General features: G+C 36.8%; 1 protein-coding gene across 1 annotated transcript in view; it reads left to right on the top strand.

The window, feature by feature from the left end:
- ADAMTS5 (ADAM metallopeptidase with thrombospondin type 1 motif 5) overlaps positions 1–17,806 on the top strand; it is a 46,734-nt gene that overhangs the window by 8,863 nt on the left and 20,065 nt on the right. The window contains exons 2-3 of the mRNA XM_025380683.1: positions 3,773–3,905; positions 15,078–15,245. Of these exons, the coding sequence (XP_025236468.1) occupies positions 3,773–3,905; positions 15,078–15,245 (301 nt within the window). The remainder of the gene's footprint in view (positions 1–3,772; positions 3,906–15,077; positions 15,246–17,806) is intronic.

Raw genomic sequence — 17,806 nt, forward strand, 5'->3', positions numbered from 1 at the left:
GATTACTGGATAGGTTGCCAGAAAGGCAAAGGACTCCTCAAGAATCAGACCCACAGAACAAATATGCATGTGTGTATGTGTGTGTGTGTGTATGTGTGTGTGTGTGTGTGCATGTGTGTGTGTGTATGTAGGTAATACTTATGACTAAAACATGTACCACACCAGATTAATTCTTCTATCACTAGTGTCTCTTCAATAAGAATTGTGTGGACAGATGGGTAGATATCTGAAACCTAGTTAAACTCTCTTTTATGCTCTTCCCTTGAGCTCCATGCTTGCCCTTACCAAGGGTTAAGATCTATAGAAAGAGAAGTTGCTATTATTTAACTCCTATATAAGGTGTTCTTCCTTAATTTCAGCTGCTGTTGCTGCAGCTGTGATGGTATCTACCTGTATCAGCATCGGTGTTGCCTCTGGCTCCCTCCCTCAGCATATTTGCACTGCATGCAAGAAACAATCTCTCAGTCAAGACAAGAAATCCTGATTCCTGTGATTTGTCCACCTTAGGACACTCGTGTCTGACTGGTTCATTTTCACCACCCAGTACTGCCCACTGGGATTTTCAAGGTTCACACTATCTTCTGAGCATCTGCTTCTCAAGGCAGCATGCTTTACCTGCTCCCGGTCCCCCATCCCAGCCCCAAGAAGTGCCCAGTAGGTCTTGGGTATTATTACGGCTTCAGAATTCTGTGATCAATCACAAGCTTTGCCATATTTACAGTCTTCTAAAAGGTCATACCTGGTGAATGGTCACAGTGGCAATGACCTTCCTATCAAATCTCTGCTGGTCGTGCAGACCACCATGAATACACTTCTGAGTTAGATACCATGTCTCAGTCTTGTATCCTGGCCAACACCATACCACAAAACCACTAGATAAATCTCTGCAACCTTTATATTTTACTCAATCTTCCATTGCATTACTCTCCACACAGTGGTGATCAGATACTGACCCTGCATAAAACAAGCCTTATTTGATATGACAAAGATATCATTTATCTTCAGATCTACACTGAACAAGCAGATAAGCTTTTGTCAGCACTTTTAATTCATTTACCTCTTACATGGTATGTATGTGATTCACATCTCTCCAGTATCTCCTGCTTCCAGGTCTAGATTCTATCTATCTATCTATCTATCTATCTATCTATCATCTATCTACACACACATATATATGTATACATACACATATATAATAGCATATGTATGTTAAGGCTGCGGGTGCTATTGTAATAGACAAGTTACAATCCTAAGACATCTTTTTAAAATGTATTTAAATTCCATTATCCTTCTGTGTTTCTGGGTGCCAGAGCAGTAGAAGAGTCTCTGCCATATATATATATATATATGCTATTGCCCCAATAATATCTTTACTCCTGCTCAGAATTTAAGAATTTAAGGAAGTATTCTATAAACTTCAAATAAGGTTTACATCATCACCAGAAAGTAGACATGAATGTGATATGCTGTATTCTTAACAATTCGATGCACATTCGTTTTAATTCATTGAAACGAACATCGTTCACAAAGAAATTCAGATGTTCATTATAAGCCTTGAGGCTGAAACTGTAACTGTTTGCCAAGATTTGAAATTGTGTGAGTGAAATGGAAAGGTTGCCAGTTTACATAATTATAGCCACAGAAATATATAGTGTGGCTGAGTAGTCAAGGAGTTTAATCAGTGTGGTTAAAGAAATAACAAGTGCTTCTGTTCATAATTTTGCCACATTTCCGTGGCAAAAGGCCAAATGCATTTAATCCAATTCAAGGATGACAAGGAGGGTTGATGGCCTCTAATGAGCAATTGATTAGCAGTAAACACAGAGATACTAAGAATCTAGTTTAATCTCTCTCTAGAACAGGAGGGTCATTTCCCTTTGCTGTGGCTCTTCATCCTGGCTTATTTATAAAGAGTAAGAAGGGAAAATGTAATTCTTGGATTTTATTACTTAAAGATAATGACCCCAAATTGTGATATAAACATAAATCTTGTTTTTAAAAAATGTGTGCAGATATAACCTACAGTGTCTAGCAACTCCCTTAAGGCATGACCTAGGTTTTTGGTCTAGAGATACTGAAATGATTGTGGGGGAGGGGCTTAAAAATGTATTGTGCTATATTATTATCTCAAAGACTGATTATTATGCAAAAGTGTGTTCCAATTTCAATTTGAAAAACTACTAATTTGTTCTCAACCACTGTAATTTGGCATCCCATGGGATGACATGTGGGGATACACAGGAAACTTTGGAAGGCTGTTGGTTTTGTGACATGATTAACCAAGGCTACTTGGCTGAGATTTCCACTGTCTAAAGCTACAGTAACATGGTGGCCACACTGTAACTTATTTTAGCTGGGAACTCATACTAAACAGAACACAATAAGGACCTGAGAACGTAGTAAGAGAAAAGAATACAGCTTGGTTGGATTTTTATGCAGCAAGATAGGAAAGGGTTAGAAGAATATGTTTCCATTGAGTATGCAGCATTGGTTATGTAGTCGCACTGCCTTGTACTGGCTGTCTGGAGCCTGCTGAGGTCCTGCTAGCATACAGCATATTAAAGATGTGGGAGCACTCTAAGGTATCTGACTGTAGATGACAATTCAACTCGATGAAGCAAATGTTTGCTGAGTTCCTACTATATAAGCTGGAGAGTATGGAAGTTGGGCATACAAAAATGATTGCTGTATAATAGAAACATTTATTATTTTAACTAATAAACAGTTGCCTTTTAAAATAATTAATATATTTTAAAACCTTTTCCTTTTGGTGTTACTAACTTACGGCTTACTAGAAACACGATCTTGCTCTTTGGGAATATAAATGGGCACATTGTTAGTAAATTTTCATAGAAAATTGTGGTCAAGCACAAGAAATGCTAATGTCCATTAATACTCAAATAGCATTTAAAGGGAAAGTTTATCATTATGAATCTGTCATGTCAAAAAGTTGCGGCTTATATTTTCTCTTTATGTTTCATATCTCAAGAGGCTTGTTGATGTCCTTTTCATGTAAATTGATCATTTTTCACCATTAGTGGGGTGGAATCATGTTCCTATTTGAGAATCTCTTAAAAGATTATATGACATTTATGAAAAGCTGTGACTTTTTACCAGAAAAATGCATATACTCATGTACACAAAATTTATATATGACATATATTTTCTGCAGGTTGGTCAGCTTGAGAAATGCTACATTAAATATTATGAGTAAGAATGCACAGATTTCAGAAGACACAACCTATGAAATTACAGCTCATTTTGGGAGTAAAAGATGACCTTTCATCAATTTATGAATTAAAATTTAGTTTTCTATCCAAATTTCTAATAAATTTGTACTCTGTTGCAGACATCTGGCTGCAGTTTGCCCCTGTAATAGAAAACAAATTATGAGGCCAGATTTTGATAAATTTAGCATGAATTTCCATCAGAATTTTAGGACCTTCCTAAGCATGACCATATGGGAAAGTGATCAGAGACGTATATGCATTACAGCTTTGTTAAGGCTGCGGGCGCTATTGTAACAGACAAGTTACAATCCTAAGACATCTTTTTAAATGTAATTAAATTCCATTATCCTTCTGTGTTTCTGGGTCCCAGAGCAGTTTAGAAGAGTCTCTGCCTTGAGTTTGCCTTTGGAACCTTTCCAGAGAGGAACAGGTGATACCATAAACATATCCCTGTTGCCATTTGGGGTAAGCAAGTGGCTCTATGTGGCGGCTCCTTCTGGATGTAAATTGATTTTAATGATTTCTTTCTTTCTCCCGGGCAGGATTTATGTGGACATCATTCATGTGACACCCTGGGAATGGCAGACGTTGGGACCATATGTTCTCCAGAGCGCAGCTGTGCTGTGATTGAAGACGATGGCCTCCACGCAGCTTTCACTGTGGCTCACGAAATCGGTATGCAGCGCCTTTTCTTTTCCCTCACCAAATCAAACACTTGTAACAGCTGCAACAGGAACCAAAATACTTGGCAATTAATTCCAGATTTCTCCTGGTTCAGATGTACCATTGGGGATTAAATTTGTTTATATTTGCACTTTTAAGGTTAGCTAATATGAGCAAGAGAGAAGGCAAAGTCAGCAACACAGTGGATGTTTTCTTCTGACAGTGTCATTTAAAAGTTCAAGAGAAATTTACTACTGCTACTGCCTTCTTACTATCTTTTTAAGCATCCCTAAATGACCCCTGGATGAAATTTGTCACAGGCAACTTTGGTATGCAGAGATGTCCTTCTTAGAAGTTACTGGAGACAGTATTGATTCATCCAGGGCTAATCAGTTTGCACAGAAATTTCATGTGTTTTATTTCATTGTCGGTGGTAATTGTAGGCTCCTGTCAAAGTTCATCAATGGCTTATGGTAAATATTTCTGTCTGGTTCTTAATAGCAAGGAAAGGAAACCAAGCATGACACTCAACAGGGTTTGCTTTAAAATGTCACTTACCTAATTTGTTTGCTATAAGAAACACATCTAAATCCTACATCTATAAATACAGGACTGAGTTGATTGCTAAAAAATATTCCCAAAATAAAGAATATGTGCTTCCTAATTATTGACCTAGGTTACTAAGTGTATGAGAAATTGGCTTAGTACATTTAGGACTAGATGTTGGAATTAGACACAATTTTTTGTGTCTAATTTTTTTTTTTCTGTCTAATTCCAACATCTAGTCCTAAATGAGCTCAATTTGTGCTAAATTACTTTCTACCTATGTCACACTGGTCTAATTACTTAAGCTCTCTGAGCTCCAGTTTTCATATCTGAAACATAGGGATGATAGTGCCTATTTCAAGGAGTTGTTTTGGAGAGTAAATTGGGTAGAGTTTAGATAGTAAATGTTGTTTATATTCACATATACTTATGTTTTGCTTTTTAGCTAAATAGTTCATTTGCTTTGTAAATGTGTGTATCAACTCAGCATCACCTTTTTGGGAGCAAAGCATGGTTTGATAATTATTGTGCCTTTTGCCATCTATAGCAAAAAAGATTTTGATTTAAACAGATTTTGATTTTTAAGGTTAAAATTATAACTTTTAAATGGGAATTAAAACTACTTTCTTACATTCCTAATAGGCAGAGAGTATTTTCACAAAGCATCCATTTCTAACTGCTATGTTTTCTTTGGGGAGTTAAATAACTTCTAATCCAAGGTACTTTGCAATTGCATGATTCACAATATTGCCCCAGTAAAACAGAATTCAGTAGTTAAATGTCAATTCTTAAGTATGGCGTTAATGTTCCTGACACATTTCTTACCTCCTAAGCAGAAAAACACAAACATAAAACCTAAACGTAAATAACTATCCAATAGCATCACTGAGAATAATTCCGTGTTTTATTGATTAAGTGTCTTTGGCTTCAGTAGTCAAAGATCTGAGTGGAGTCCCAGCTCTGTCTATGGGTTCTCTGTTTTATCTCAGACAAGTGATTTAGATACTTTAAGTCTCCATTTCTTCCCTATAAGGTGGGCTAATGAGGAGGCATGGCTCTCTTCTCAGCTGTACTAGAAGAACTGGTCAGCCTGAAAGCGTCCTTATAACACATCCCATTTAGGCTCCAGGGCAGAGATTATGTCTCTCATTTATGCCTATTAATCCTTACTGATAAAAACAGAGCCTAATATGGAACCTTAATCAATATTTATTACATATCTATGTATGTGCTCGAGTGAGTAAGCGGGAGAAAGAAACATGAAACTTGCTCAAGGCAACATTCCGATCTGCAGCGGAAACTAAGAGGAATTAGTCCAAATACTCAGGAGGATGTAATTAAATAGAGGAGACTTTTCAAGTACACTAGTAATTAATCACCATCATTCAGAGTGAGAGGAGTCCCATAAGAAAGGTTCTAAATCCCTGGAAAGGCAGAAGCTGATTCGTCACAGGTCAAGTGGCGAAATTATGGGGAATAAGCAGCAGAGTTGAATGTTGGCATCATCCATCCACAGGATTATGGGCTCCAAATCCTGATCTTCAAAAGGAAAGATTCCACATTCTTTAAAGGAAGGGCAGTTTCTTTCTTTTCTAGTGATTGGTTTTCACACATTGACTGCATCTGGGAGATTTCCCTGTAAGACAAACACTGTGGCAATAAATGCAGCTTCTTCAGAGCTGCTTTGACCTCAAGTTAACTAGGGTGGAAGGAAGAGCCGTGCAGGGTCACCTTTCCCAGCTCGCCTGAATTCCTAAGCCAATCTTGGGTTACAGGGCTGATGCAGCAGTCTGAGAGGCAGGAAGCCAGAAGCTGATAAGAAGAAACATTATATTAAAACTAAATACATACGTGTGTGTACACACACAGTAAGAATTTTTCTCAATAGTACAAGAATATTAGACATAGTTATACAAGGAAACAATGTAGAAGAAAGGTGGACTTCTATATGAAAACTCAAACCTAAATCTTTGATATATGATTGTGCCATTGCGTCCACTAAAATTTTTGGTTGGATCATCTTTGTTTATTTCTTTGGAAGTCCCTGTAATTCATTGTCCAATCAAACACTCTCTACTTAACTTCCCTTTTGTATTACATATGGGCTAATCTGAGCTATTTAAGGTCTGGAAGTGGGGGAATATGGATTCAATTCTGCTTTCATAAAAGAATCTGGCTTTCATTCAGTTTATTTTCTAATCTCCTTATTATTCTTTAATTTCACTTTCTGCCTAAATATTATGAACATGTGTTATAAAAAATAAGCCTTCAACATTTAGGAAACATAGCCTGACGAAAGATTTCCTGATCATCTGTGTATTATTACAGAGTCTTGCCCCTCCAGCCAGTGTGATCTTGGATAATGCAGCTTGCTGCTTTGTTTCCCATTGCTGTATTTTTTGGATTGCTGTGTGACGCTCTCAGTCTGAGCTAACCATGCTCTCAATTTTAATTCTCCTCAATTCCTGCAGTCTTCCCTCTTCCTATTTGTTTGTTTTTGTTTATGAGATGGAGTGTCACTCTTGTTGCCCGGGCTGGAGTGCAACAGCACAGTCTCAGCTCACTGCAATCTCCACTTTCCAGGTTCAAGAGATTCTCCTGCATCAGCCTCCCAAGCAGCTGGGATTACAGGCACCCGCCACCGCACCTGGCTAATTTTTGTATTTTTAGTAGAGATGTGGTTTCACCATCCCCCTTCCTTTTTACTAGACATTTGTGCCTTTCTAGATTCGGAAGTTGTGTATATGGTTAAAGTATGGTGATGAAAATGAAATTTTGAATGCTCAGTTTTCCAGCGTTTTAAATTTGCTCTAGCCTCATTCCAAAATGTGTAATTTCCTTTATGCAAACAGTGTGAATGTGTTACTGTGCTCAAAACACAAGCAAGGAGAAGATTCCCAGGCAGTTCCCATAATTTTTCTACTTCATTTCTTCTATAAGCAGTAAAAGGATATATTTGAGCAAGAATTACACTTTCATTAATCTATATACAGGTTTTCATGGAAGTGCACAACTGTTTCCTCTTTCTCTTCATAGTGGTTTAAAATAGAAAGTCATATCTATTTTGTGCATGAATAAACTGAATCAAAATTTTCTTTTTAGTTTATGAACAGCCTGGGCAACATAGGGAGACCCTGTCTCTATTAAAAAAAAAAAAAAAAAAAAAAAAGCTGGGCATGGTGGTGCATGCCTGTAGTCCCAGCTACTCAGAAGGCTGAGGTGGGAGGATTGCTTAAGCCCAGGAGATAGAGGATAAAATGAGCTATGATTACACCACTGCACTCCAGCCTGGGTGACAGAGTGAGCCCCCCACCTAAAAAAAAACTTATCTTGATAATTAACACATAAGGTAAGTAGAGGCGGAGCTGAAGTTTCTATCTGACACCATTTCTATCCAAGGCATTAGATTACTTGAAGTCAAAATGACACAGGTTAAAAATGAACAATTATGAAAAGTTACTCTTTTCATATACCATTTGATAACTAGAACACTTCTTTTTTTCTGCTAATTCTTTCAGAAAAGCTGCTAGATTTTGAAGGTAACTAATCAACTGATGCCAATACAGACTTCTGGAACATGGATATTGATTGACATTGACTCTAGATAGGCAGTCATAAAGTGCTTTCCTTCTTGTGTTATATGCATGTAAATGTTGGCTAAATTGCAAACTATCAAAAACACAGTCTCCATCCATGTTCCTTGAGTGGAGGCAGGAATGTGTTTGCAGCCACTTTACAGTCCAAATGTGAACTGCAGAAAGTTTTCAAGTTAATGTAAGTTTACATTTGGAGTTTATATTTTAACTTGTCAAACTTTTATTATTGACTTGTAATAATAAAGATTTCACCTGCTGCACACATGGTTCTTAAAAACAATAATTTTATTGATGTTGGGCCAACTTCTAATGTGCTAGGAGGAATAATCTGATTTTATTTAGACTAATGAAATCCATAATTTGCAAACATGCCGAAGCTTTGCTTTATAGTAGTTAATTATAAAATGCACTGAGTGAATCTCTCCACTGTGAAAGACTCCAGTGTGCTTCGTAAGCTAAACTCAGGCAACTTAAAAAGTTAAGACCAAATATTCAGCTGTGACTTAGGAAGTGGTTGAGACGCAACAGCAAAGCCGCCTGTGTTTTGGTGTGGTTCAAAGGTGTTCCCTGGTTGTGCTGATCTGTGTGTGACTCTGCTTCTGTAGATGATGAGATTAAACATGGCCATATTTTGAAAAGCTGCAGAGGTTCTTGAAACACCACAGACCAAATCCAAATACACAGACTCAGATGTCCAGGCTGGCTGTAAGATGTGAAGTGAGAAGGAAACTAGGATTAAACTTGGCATTTGCCCACACACCCATTGCTTTAATCAACAAGCAGTTTGGAGCAAAGCCACACTATGTCTTTCTTGGCCCCCAAATAAAATGTGGGAATAAGTTTTTGCTATATGTTGAGCAATATTGAGATATTTTGTGTCTATTGTCAGTTTTTAAAAAACTTAATCCCAATTCATGTTTCTCTAGGGAGAAACCTATAGATTATCTGCCACATGTGTGGAAAACAGCAAATTGAAGGTGGCATAAAAAGTAAATCTATCACACACTTGCTGAGTGATGTTTTTTTGTTTGTTTGTTTGTTTTATGTTTAGGAAATTTCCTCTTGCCTCCCACATAAAGAGTGTCTAGTAATATCAAAGCTTTTTGGCTGGTGTGGTGGCTCATGCTTGTAATGCCAACAGTTTGAGACAAGCCCTGGCATCATAGTGAGACCCTGTCTCTACAAAAAGTAAAATAAAATAAATAAATAAATAGCCAAGGGTGGTGGCGTGCACATGTAGTCCTAGCTAGTCAGAAGGTATAAGGATCATTTGAACCCAGGAGATGGAGGCTGCAGGGGGCTTTGATAGCACCACTGCACTCCAGCTTGGGTAACAGAGCACGACTCTCCCCTCTCCCCCTCTCTCTCTCTATATATATATATACACATATACACACACACACATATACATACATATATACACACACACACCACTGATTACTAGAATACTCATAAGTAAAAGTATATAACAATCCCAGAATATCAATGAGGACAATAAAGTTAGCTGACAACCACTGGTCCTTTGATATATGTCAAGCACATATTCTAATCACCTTGCATGTTTTATATCATTTAATTCTTACAAAATGCCATGAGGTAAGTACCATTAGTGGGTCACCCAAGAGAGAGAATGAAGCTAACACACAGGGTACTTGCTAAACCCATCTAAGGTCAACAACTAATATACTGCTAAAGTGAGATTCAAACCCAATCCATCTGGCTTCAGAGCTCAAGATGTTTGTACCCTTCTAGAATGTTTTTTTAGACAGTTTTTACTTTAAAGGCTATAATTCTGAAATGGATTCAAAAGGATATTGTCACAGCTAGTTATAAGGTGAAAAAGTTAGAGTTTCTTCCTTCCAAATTACATAATTGATACCACATTTACTGTTCATGTTTAATGTTTTGAAATGGGAGTCAAAGAGTTTTATCACATCTATGTAAAGATTCGTGTTTGAATAAGCATGCATGATCCAATGATTGGAGCTCATGGTTCCCTTCTTCAAGAATTCTAGCTTCTGATCCCATGTGAGCAGTTGACTCACTTTTCAACCCCTGGCAAGACCTTGCACCTCCATAATCCCAGCTGGAAAATTAGGTAAAGTAAAAACATGACCTCATTAAGAAACAGATGCTTCATCTGAGCAGTGCTTTCCCAAATAAACACATTACAGAGCTTCTTGTGACATTTTTTCAGGATGTGGTACTGTGTCCCCTTGACCATTGGTCAGTTTGGGATCAGGAGACAAGAGCTTGAAATTCTGTTTAATTTGCAGACCAAAGTTTAGAAAAACAAACAATTTCCTTCCTGAGGTTAATGTTCTAAGTCAGCCCTAGTTGTACAGTAATACCTGAGTTGACTAAGAAGCTGAACCAACAGTTTCCTTTAAAATGATGTGTCTTCATCTAGCTATACATTATCACAGATTTTCTGACACCAGATTCCCTTGTGAATTCAAGAAAGCAAGGTGTTCTTTAAATCTGTATTGGGAATATCAAAGATGACATTTATTTTACAAAATGTTACCCCTTTGCCAATTCAAAAAGAGGATTTTCATACCAGGAAAGTTATCAGGTGACAATTTGTTTGCTATATCTGAGCTAACAACGTAACTCAAACTCTCAGCCCTATAGACTTTATTCTGACATAATTTATCATTATATTTATTTTCTTAGATTAATTCAAATAAACTCCTTTCTGGTGTTACTTGCTGACAGACACTCAGCATGATTGTTGTATTTAAGACAGGATTTAACATCTATTAAGAATAGGTCAACATCATCTAACACAATTTACACCTTAGCTTTTACTAATTATTTCAAACAGCAAAATACAGTTCTGGCCGGGCGCAGTGGCTCACACTTGTAATCCCAGCACTTTGGGAGGCCAAGACAGGTGGATCAACTGAGATCAGGAGTTCGAAACCAGCCCGGCCAACATGGTGAAACCCCGTCTCTACTGAAAATGCAAAAAGTTAACTGGGAATGGTGGTGTGCACCTGTTACGCCAGTTACTCAGAAGGCTGAGGCAGGAGAATCGCTCGAACCCTGGAGGTGGAGATTGCAGTGAGCTGAGATCTTGCCATTGCACTCCAGCCTGGACAGCAAGAGAGAAACTCCATCTCAAAAAAAAAAAAAAAAAAAAAAAATACAGTTCTGAAGCATGCACCACTTGGAAAATACTCGTGGATTAGACGATTGCATTATTCTCTGAATTTCACTCTGGCTTCTGTCTCCCCTACCCAGTTAAAACCTTATTTAGCATATAAATACAGAGGCCATTAATAAGGGCATCTATTACACAAGTGTGTTTGGTCCTTAATTGCCTCAGGGTTTTAGGTGAAAAGCTTTCAATTACATCATCAAGAATTAAGGATAACTGAGAAAGATAGTATTGTAAACAAAATTGCTCAGGCAAGCTGCTTTTTGATCTTTTGCATGTCTGCTGATTATAAATGGTCCTAAACACAAATACTAACTCTTCCCTAAAGCAAGACTTCACTACCTCTGCTTTAAATCCTGACAGCAGATAGTTACCTCTGAACCCACCTCTGCCTTTTGTCTCGCTAGGAGTTTCACGTCCTATTTTACTGAGGGAGCTTTCTCAAATCTTTGTCAAAATGGCTTTGAGGCCTCCCCACCCTTCTCTTGCAGCACTCTGACTCTCCAAAAAGAAATCTTTCCCTTCTCCAAGGGTAAGGATTGCCATTCTATGTGGATTTCTCGATTTTATCCCCTGCCTCCTCTAAAACCTCACCCGCAACTAACTCTGTTGCTTTGTATTGCTTTAAAAACTCATCATGTAATACAATTTGATGTAAACAACAAACTAGTTTTGGCATTGTACACATTTTCTCCACACTCTTTTATATTCTCCGTGTGCTGTTTTACTCTCTGGGACAGGGATATCTAATCCTTTCTGCTGCTAATGCTCCTGGGGTCTGCTTGTCCAAGAAATGCTTAATCTCCAAACCACACCATTCATTTTAAACATCTCTGTGAATGATTTATGAACAACCTCTTCCTGAAAAGGCAGATGTCTTCAAAGCCATTAGCTTTTCCAATTCCCCTTCACAATCCCTACTTGAAATACCCAGTTGTCAGCTGTGACATTGTATTTTAAATTCCCTGGATTCTGGATTTTCTCTAGTAAGTTAGCTTTCAGTATCATAGCGTGCCGTCTTTACCGTGAGCACTCCTTTAAAATTGCTTATACTTTTGTATACTTTTGCTTTTTCAAGGCTGATTTCAGCTAACAGTAAATGTCTTAGCATAATTGATTGGAGGGCTCGAATTAGAAAATACCACTCCTTTGGCTGTTTGCAGCCTTTAGAATGTGTGTCACGTCTTTCCTGAAGAGCATCCAAACATCCCTCACATTGATCTTCCCTTTCATATCCTGTCCAGCTCCTGAAGGGAAGTCACATGGTTCTTTCGCCATGCCCTGGTTCCAGCTACGCTGGAACTGGCTGCCTATTACTTTGGGTGCTTAAGTGTTCTTCACATTGCGCAGGACTCTCGCTGCCCTTGAGAGAGCATGCCTCTCCCAGACAGCTGACAGGCTTTCTTCATGGAGGACAGAATGTTCATTCGCCCTCAAAAGAGTCCATCTCTTTCTGTTGACTCTAAGCAGTCTGCTTCGGCCTGACTTTTGGAGATCTTACAAAATTCACATCCCCTTGCTGAGGTGAAATGAAGACGTGTTCATGCTTGAATGGCAGTTTTTTCCAGTATAATTTCTTTTATGCATCTTCAGTGGCAATTAAGTTTCAGTGTAAAATGAGTCAATTTGGGGAGCATAAAAGTCATAATATTATATTAACGAGCATTCCGAAAGATTCATAAATGATGCCAAAATATTTAAAAATTAAATTGACTTGCTTACATAATTGAACCCTTTAAAATTATATGCTTCACCTCTCAGTTTGAAAGACAAAAATGTAGGTACTTTCTCAGGCCCCTCAAAGTGAATTTTGTGTCTGCCATGTTTCCTATATTTTAAATCAGAATTCTAAAATCTACCCTCCAAATGAAGTGAAAATCTCTTGATACAATAATAAAAAGGCATATGGAAAGTGCTATGTATTTATATGGATTTGGAGGAAAAGACAATTACTCCATTAAATAAATATAAATATCATATGAAGTAGAATGCATAAGTCACAGTTTTTAAGTATAAAACCTGGATTCAAAGAAATATTTTGTTGCAGAGGTCACTTGGGGACACTTTTCTTCTCTCTTATGCCAGAGGAAAAAACTCAAGTGTGAAATTTCCACCCATATCCCTCAGTGTTAACTGATAAATCTTCTATCTCGGAAAAGTTCAGGAAGTGTAGAGTGCATTATCAACAAGTATTTCATGTACTAAGTAACTTTAAGTCGTTTCTAATAATATACGAATGAAAGATTCTGGTTTTCTTTTCTTTTTCTTTTTCTTTTTTTTCCTGTGAGCTGTGAGTTTCTTGAAAAGCTTAACAAACCACTCAAAAATTAGATGAGCCGCTGCTAATTTCCTTTGCAAGTTAGTTGGGACATACTTTATGTATAGACTATAATGCACATTTATGCTACTGAACAAACAAAATGTTAAGTGATGGTGGGAGAACTTCCCAGAGAAAACATGTTAGCCTAGTAAATACTGTTGAAGTAAATATCTGAATAAATAACATAAAAATGTGGAGACTTGGAAGGTCACCAAGCCCTAGCCATTTATTTTCATCCATAACAGCAATCAGTTGCTCAGTGGACAATTTTGTTATGAGGTGTTGGTGATTTAACAAGTTGGCCCAAAGTAGTCGGAATCTAAAGTGAAAGATTTCATCTCTGTTGGGTTTTATTGGTGCACACTGGACTCTGTTGCTAGAATGGCCAAAGTTTTCTGCTTTTGGCATTCAAGAACCCAAGGAGAATGTAGTCGCCAATTTGCTACAGTGTTTCCTGCATTTGTTTTAGTGGTTTGTGTATGATTCTAGAAAGCTTTGTTAAAAACACTACCCTAGGATGATTTGCTGTCTACTTTTTAGAGTATGTAATTGCTCAAACTACTGTCCTAGATGTTTTAAATAGCATTGTAAATTTGTTGGGGAATATCATTTTTTCCTTAGACTGCATGAAAATTGATCTTATGTAATAAAAAGCAATTTACTTGGATTATAAGAATGTGATTATGGGCTCTGTAAAATAATATCTAGCTTGACTGGAACTGCAGAGAACATGTTTGAGAGGCTTAAGCACAAATATTACCTGGCTGAGTGGTTTTGAACAATCACAGCAATCACTGGGGAAACCCAGGTGTCTTTTCTTCAAGCTCTCAAACTCCATGTTATTGGTATTTTAGACATTTTAAAATGTAAATGGGTATGTTTTCAAAATAAGCTGTATGTTTGTGACAACAGTAAACTCATAACTCTCTAAATCACCAAAAGAAATGAATGGATGAAGCAAGCTTAGGTGTGCATGAAACAGGAAAGTTCCTCATTTCACTTATCTTTCTTTGTCTCCCCTAGTCCTCCCTTTTATTAGCCACCTATTTACTTGACTAAGAAAATAAGTCACTGACATTCAAAAACCATCTATTAAGTGTTTGCAACTTGCACAGCACTAAGTTCAATACAGAGGTTTCAACAGTATATGGGAGCAAATGCACTTTGATCTCATGGGGCTTGATCAGAGAAGGCAGAAAATTAGACAATCCAAATGATATGTGGTGAGGGCTATGACATAATCCCACAATTGTCTAGCAAACTCTAATTCTAAATAAGGCTTTGTTTCCACATGTCATTAAGCATATGTGATCCAGATGAATTATGGGAACATCTACTCTTTAGTTTTTCAGTTTCCATCGAAATGTTCAGCAAAAGCAACTGCTACACTAACTCCATGCAACTGTTATTTCCCCGGAGGTCCCGTCTCTGGGTGAGAAAGCAGTTAAAGTGAACTCATCTACAATTAGGAAAAAAAATCAAGCCCTAGCATAATAGTCATGGAAAAAAAGAAATACACAATCACGGATTATTTACACTTCCTCTATTCTCTCCCTTAGGACATCTACTTGGCCTCTCCCATGACGATTCCAAATTCTGTGAAGAGACCTTTGGTTCCACAGAAGATAAGCGCTTAATGTCCTCCATCCTTACCAGTATTGATGCGTCTAAGCCCTGGTCCAAATGCACTTCAGCCACCATCACAGAATTCCTGGATGATGGCCATGGTAGGTATCATTTAGAACACAGGCTGAGAAACAAAATTTGGGATTCTTAGGAGTTTGACTTCATTATATCCTCATAATATTCATCTTGCCCTCTAAGACAATAGTTGTTTGGATAATGTCAGAAGAAAGACCAAGGAAACTGATCATATGTGGGTATATACTGCCAACGTCCTTGGTGGCATTTTAGCTATGGTATTTTGGCTTTTGAATTCAAAAAGTTCAAAGGAGAAGCAGTGTGGAAGACCACACAGAATGCCTAGCTAGTGCCCTGAAAGTCTGGCTTTTATTCCTTCTTTTACCACTAGCTTCCTGTGAGAACTTTGGCAGACATCTTGGTTTCCCTGCTATTAATATGACTCTCAGAATTATTTGTTACATGCCTATTATAGGGGTGCAGTTAAGGTGTAGGTGACAATTCTGCTGGATTCTCTTTATGGCAACATAAACCCAGAAGAGGAAGCTTTCTATATTTGCAGTGACTAGAAGAATTTGGTTTTATCCTGATAGCAGATTCTCCTGAAAGCAGAGTAAAAACTGCAGAACAGAAATAGAAAAGCAATCTCAATGATGGGAAAACACTTTAAGAACTTCAAAAGAAACTCTTGGCTTTATCCTTTCAATACAATTCAGGAGCACAGCATATTTTATTAAATTCTATAAGACTAGGATTAGTGCTGTAAATTATATTAAAATACTGAGGAAGTTACAATTTTTAGAAATAATAAATTCCGACCCCTAAGTAATCTTTGAAACAAGCTGTTGCAAATTTCCTAGAATTCTTTAGTACTTTAAAATAATAAAAACACAGGAGGATAGATGCATTGGCATTGTAAAAAATCTTCAGACATTATGTAGCTGAAATTTCCTATCTTACAGAAAGGGACATATTCTCATTTATTTTGTGTTCTCTTAAAATTTGTGTTTCTAAAACCAGTGGTTAAATTGAATGTGACAGCAATTATTGATCATAATAATTTTCTATAAAATTATCTCATTATATAGGGTTCAAAGTTGAATAATCTATGAAAACTGTCTTTTTCCCACTTCCACAAAGTTTATGACTTAATGTCCCATAACTTTTTAGTATGTTGACTGTTTTGAACTGTGGCTACATAATACCAGAACAATTGACAAATTCAATTTATTTCAGACATAAAGGCTGCACAGTTCTCTGATACCATGGAGCCAAAATGTGTTCATTAACTCATTCTTGCTCCATTAGTGGTGAACAGGTAAAGATTTAGCCACCTATTACTATATATTTGTATGTCTCATTTTGAAAAAGCAATCTGGGTCCAGCTTGGTTTAAAATATATCTCGATACAAAAAAAAAAGTTCTTTTTTAGCTGAAAAAATATCTGAATAATTTAAAGACTTGGAAACAACAATAAGAATTAGTGTATGAAGCTTTTCCTTTAGACCAATAATACAATGGTAATTTTATGTTTAGCTCAGTTTACATTGTGGATTAAATGCCCATAAAGTCCTAAAGTAAATGTTACCTTATTATCATCCTATCTATGTTGATCAGGTCAATGTCTCATAAAGTCCTTCTTGGGTGGAATCTTAAGTCTCCACTCATAATATTGCTTTTCTGTTTTACTTCTTTTCAGGTTTTCTGAAAATAAAATAACATTAATATTTTATTTCAAAATCACACGTTACACATTCCAAGAAGTTGAGCTAAACCTTGAATCACTAAATGAATGGATTTAGTTGCTAAGGCAGCAAATACTTATGGCTAAAATGAGACCAAATTTTTTTCCCTGTGCAAGTATTAGGTCAGCTAATTACAATGCTGGGGAGAATTTTGTTCCTGATTTTGAAATGATTCATTTATTTCATGTTTATGGAATTTGTGATCTTAATTTCTATGCAGTAAATATGCTTTCAGCATTGTCTTCATTTTTTTAACATTAATTCTATATTTAAAGGAGTCCATGCTCTGATTTTTTAAAGATTTTATAACAAATTTACATATTTTTATGTCTCTGTTTCTGTTCCAAAGGACTCAAGATAGAGAACAATTAAGGACATACTTTTAATAGAAATAGATCTTATTCATTTGCACTAATAAAAATGTATCTAAATTTCTTATATATATTAAATAAATTCAGTTACCAAAATTCATTGAACAGAAAATGCTTATAGTTTACTTATTTAATTTATTTCCTCCAATCTAGACTTTCTCACTTTTGAATATGTTGGTTTGGTTAGGCAGCCTTTTGTTTGGATAAAAATAATCCTATTTTATCAGTAGCTTATAACGTGAATAAAGTGATTTCAGAATAACAAAAACCAAAGAAAAGCAGTGTGGCACAATGACAAAGCTCAGTTATATCTTATTTGGTTTCAAAAGAGCATACTCAGATTCAGAATTGAAACAGTGATACTCCCTGTAGTGCTATTATTTAAAGATGAATTGAAATAACTTAATAACTTTTAAATTGTAACCAAAAAGCTGACTTAAGTCAATGTAAGTGGAAGTGTGACCATAGAAACTACTAAACCCGGCCGGGCGCGGTGGCTCACGCCTGTAATCCCAGCACTTTGGGAGGCCG

The sequence above is a fragment of the Theropithecus gelada genome, chromosome 3 (genome assembly GCF_003255815.1).
Source record: "Theropithecus gelada isolate Dixy chromosome 3, Tgel_1.0, whole genome shotgun sequence".
Lineage (NCBI taxonomy): Eukaryota > Metazoa > Chordata > Mammalia > Primates > Cercopithecidae > Theropithecus > Theropithecus gelada.